General features: G+C 37.5%; 1 protein-coding gene across 1 annotated transcript in view; it reads left to right on the forward strand.

Annotated features, from left to right (window-relative positions):
* Positions 1 to 4,154, forward strand: part of LOC107708045 (recombining binding protein suppressor of hairless-like protein) — a 16,325-nt gene extending 12,171 nt beyond the window's left edge. Inside the window, exons 9-12 of the mRNA XM_016512193.1 lie at positions 663 to 803; positions 901 to 1,056; positions 1,189 to 1,264; positions 4,054 to 4,154. Coding sequence (XP_016367679.1) covers positions 663 to 803; positions 901 to 1,056; positions 1,189 to 1,264; positions 4,054 to 4,154 — 474 coding nt within the window. The remainder of the gene's footprint in view (positions 1 to 662; positions 804 to 900; positions 1,057 to 1,188; positions 1,265 to 4,053) is intronic.

Below are 4,154 nucleotides of genomic sequence, written 5' to 3' on the forward strand. Positions count from 1 at the left end.
AGGGCCAGTGTCCTGCAGAGTTTAGCTCCAACCCCAATTAAACACACCTGAACCAGCTAATCAAACTCTTATAGGCATACTAGAAACTTACCAGCAGGTGTGTTGAGGCAAGTTGGAGCTAAACTCTGCAGGACACCGGCCCTCCAGGACCGAGTTTGGGCACCCCTGCTATAGAAGAAGATGCTCACTGTTGCTCTTTATTAAAGGAATAGTTCACTCAAAAATGCAAATTAGCTAAATATTTACTCACTCGCAGGCCATCCAATGAGTTTGTTTCTTCATCAGAACAGATTTGGAAAAATGTAGCATCACATCACTTGCTCACCAATGGATCCTCTGTAGTGAATGGGTGCCGTCAGAATGAGAGTCCAGACAGCTGATAAAAACATCACAATAATCCACAAGTAATCCACACCACTCCAGTCCATCAGTTAATGTCTTATGAAGCCAAAAGCTGCATGTTTGAGGGAAAAAAATCCATAATTAAGATGGCTTTAATGTCAAACCGTTGCTTCTGGCCAAAATATGAGTCCATAATCTATAATAACGCTTCCTCCAGTGAAAAAGGGTGAACTATTCCTTTAAGGGGATGTTAAATGTAAAAAATGACAAAATGGTCAGCTGTGTGAATAGTTACCTGATTCTGTTTTCTTTCCTTGCAGGTAATACGTAAAGTGAACAAGCAGCATGCATGTCTAGACGTGGATGAGCCTGTGTCTCAGCTTCATAAATGTGCTTTCCAGTTCAGAGACAGTAACCATATGTACCTGTGCCTGTCTAATGAAAAAATCATACAGTTCCAGGTGAACACAGGCAGTGACAGTTAAATATGAACAATAGTTCAATCCGAAATGAAAACTGTCATCATTTACTCACCCCCATGCCATTCCAAACTTACAGGCCTCTCCATGTCCTAAAGAAAGTAATAAGGTGTTACTGAATGATGGCTCCTGCTGGACCATCATTGGAACGGAGGTGGTTGAATACACCTTCAGTGAGAATCTCACCAGTCACCCGAGCCCCATCAGCCCTGTACCTGTCATCAATGGACTAGAGGTCAGAAATCAAGCCAGCAGTTATGTTCCTTCATTTCATCTCTTCAATATTTAATATGAATTTAAGCTCTATGTTTAAAAAAAATAGGGTTACTTACCTAAACAACACTAACATGTGTCCTTGGGGATTTAGTTGAACGGAGGAGGACATGTGGCCATGTTGGAGCTTCACGGAGAAAACTTCAGTCCACACTTAAAGGTCTGGTTTGGTAACATGCAGGCTGAAACAATGTTCAGGTTAGCATTTATCATATTTTGGTGCAGTGCTAAGGCAGATACTTTAAATCATGAGAAGCTTATAGTTTGGCAAGCTAAAATTAAATGACAATCAAGCCACCCTACCAAGTAGATAATTATAGTTATAATACATACAAACAAAACCTGTTGTGAAAAAACAACAACAAAGATCTCAAAAATCCAACTAATAATAAAACACCTTCATATGTAATTCAGTTTAAAATATAGTTGCATTATGTAACCAATCATATGGAGAGCTCAAATATTTTTTTCAGTTCATAGAAATATTATTTTTGTTTTGTTAATTGTTAATAGCTTATTTATAACATAGCTTATTAATAAAACTACTAATAAAGCTACTGTCAAGTCAAGTCACCTTTATTTATATAGCGCTTTATACAATACAGATTGTGTCAAAGCAGCTTTACAGTGTTAAACAGGAAAATAGTGTGGAGGACAAATAGTAAACAGTCAATTTTTCAGTTTAAGTGAGTTCATTGTTGATTCAGTGATGCCATCATCCAGCTCAGTTAAGTTCTCTTTTAAATGACAATCAAGCCACCCTACCAAGTAGATAATTATAGTTATAATACATACAAACAAAACCTGTTGTGAAAAAAACAACAACAAAGATCTCAAAAATCCAACTAATAATAAAACACCTTCATATGTAATTCAATTTAAAATATAGTTGCATTATGTAACCAATCATATGGAGAGCTCAAATATTTTTTTCAGTTCATAGAAATATTATTTTTGTTTTGTTAATTGTTAATAGCTTATTTATAACATAGCTTATTAATAAAACTACTAATAAAGCTACTGTCAAGTCAAGTCACCTTTATTTATATAGCGCTTTATACAATACAGATTGTGTCAAAGCAGCTTTACAGTGTTAAACAGGAAAATAGTGTGGAGGACAAATACTAAACAGTCAATTTTTCAGTTTAAGTGAGTTCATTGTTGATTCAGTGATGCCATCATCCAGCTCAGTTAAGTTCTCTTCAAATAGTGTCTGTGCAATCAAGCTGACAATATTGCCAGAAAGTAAGTGTCCCCAACTAAGAAAGACAAAGGCGACAGTGGCAAGGAACCAAAACTTCATCGGTGACAGAAATGGAGAAAAAAAAACCTCTCAGTTGGTGGGCCCGTTCTCCTCTGGCCAGAGGAAACCAGCATGGTGTGGTTTAATTCCAGGCTGCAACACAAATCAGATTGTGCAGAGGACTCGTCTGGTTCTCGTGGTCTTGAGCCGATGGTCTAGTTGGTCTAGTTGACGAGGTCTTCGCAGGGGATCTGTCTCTAGGGCTCATCTAGTTGACATGGTCTCCACTGACATTCAGTGCTGTATATGTCGTCTCTAGGTGCTGATCCACCATCTGGTCTGGATTCTTCTTACGATGTAACAAGTACATCGGGGGTTATGGGAAGTGTTCCCTGGTCACACAATTAAGCTGGTAAATTGCTACTTTTATTTGTTACTCCTCAACAGTTCAAACGCATTAAAAAGGAATCTTAAGCTATTTGAGTTAGAATATAACATGCTTTGTGAATGTGGTTTTAAAGCAGTGATGGGCAAACTTGGCCCTTCCAGGCCACTTTCCTGCAGAGATTTGATCCAACCCTGATAAACTCACCTGCCTGTAGCCTTCTAGTAGTCTTGAAGACAATGATTAGCTGGTTCAGGTGTGTTTGATTAGAGTTGGAGCTAAACTCTGAAGGAAAGTGGCCTGGAAGGGCCAAGTTTGCCCACCCTTGTTTTAAAGCTACCCTTTTCAGTTTATGACTTCCTCTTCTTGTAAACCACAGGAGGTCCTGTGTAACGCAAGATTAAGCTCTGAAGTCTTTTGTTGCAAACCACAGATCTCATAATTTATCATATCACACGTTAAAGCACAAATGTCACAAAGAATGATTATTCACACTGAATAAATCTTCGAGGAAATACATATTCCAATTTTTAGATAACAGAACAACACAAGATTCCTGCAAATGACACATGGGTCATTTCTGTTGTACTAATTGGCAGGCACTACCAAAGCAGTCAGCAGTGAGTTTATCACAATTAAGGTGTGTCTAAGTGTCTAAACCACCGTAAAACATGGTAAAATTAGTGTAGAACACTGGCCATGCTGGCTTATGGTTTTTATAAATCAATAGCAAATCAGAAATCTGAACATTGGATAAAACCAAGTTTTTAATGGACAGGATTTTGGATCTTTTTTATTCAGAAAATACTGTCAACAACTAGAACAAATAAACAAACAAACAAACATGTTAAATAAATCAGATGAATGATAAATGAAGAAACCGTCAGTAAAAACTTTCAGAATATATAGTTTGGTGTATGTGAGTGCTGTAGAAGTGGAGATTTCTAACATTTAAAGGCATGCATTGTAATTAAAAGACACAAATAGGTAGTAAGTAAAGAATAATAAAGTGAACACATAAATGTGTCATTTGAATGTTTTCTTCCCACTAATCTGAAAGAAGACATGTTACGGAAGCAAAATAGCCCAAAAACCAAAACCAATGGTTTTGCTTGTAGTATCTTTTTAAAAACGTACCAGATTGATATTGAAATAAACTGTCTGGATACAGGCATGCAGATATTTTTAAGTGGCTTTGAACATGGCTCAACTAATCATGAACGCTCTATTTTATAAATTTCAATTCGGTTCTAGATGCCTGCAAGTTCACTGCAAGACACAAAACCAACTTCCTACTCTTACTAAACTTTTTCCCTGTGCAATCATTTTAGTCCGTTGTAACCATTTTGACAAGGCCCCAGGGATGCCGTGGTGCGACATTCCCGTCTCAGCAGACAAGAATGGAACGATGGTCTCTCTCAGGTCCTTTTAG

The sequence above is a fragment of the Sinocyclocheilus rhinocerous genome, unplaced genomic scaffold, assembly GCF_001515625.1.
Source record: "Sinocyclocheilus rhinocerous isolate Xijiao unplaced genomic scaffold, SAMN03320098_v1.1 scaffold113, whole genome shotgun sequence".
NCBI lineage: Eukaryota > Metazoa > Chordata > Actinopteri > Cypriniformes > Cyprinidae > Sinocyclocheilus > Sinocyclocheilus rhinocerous.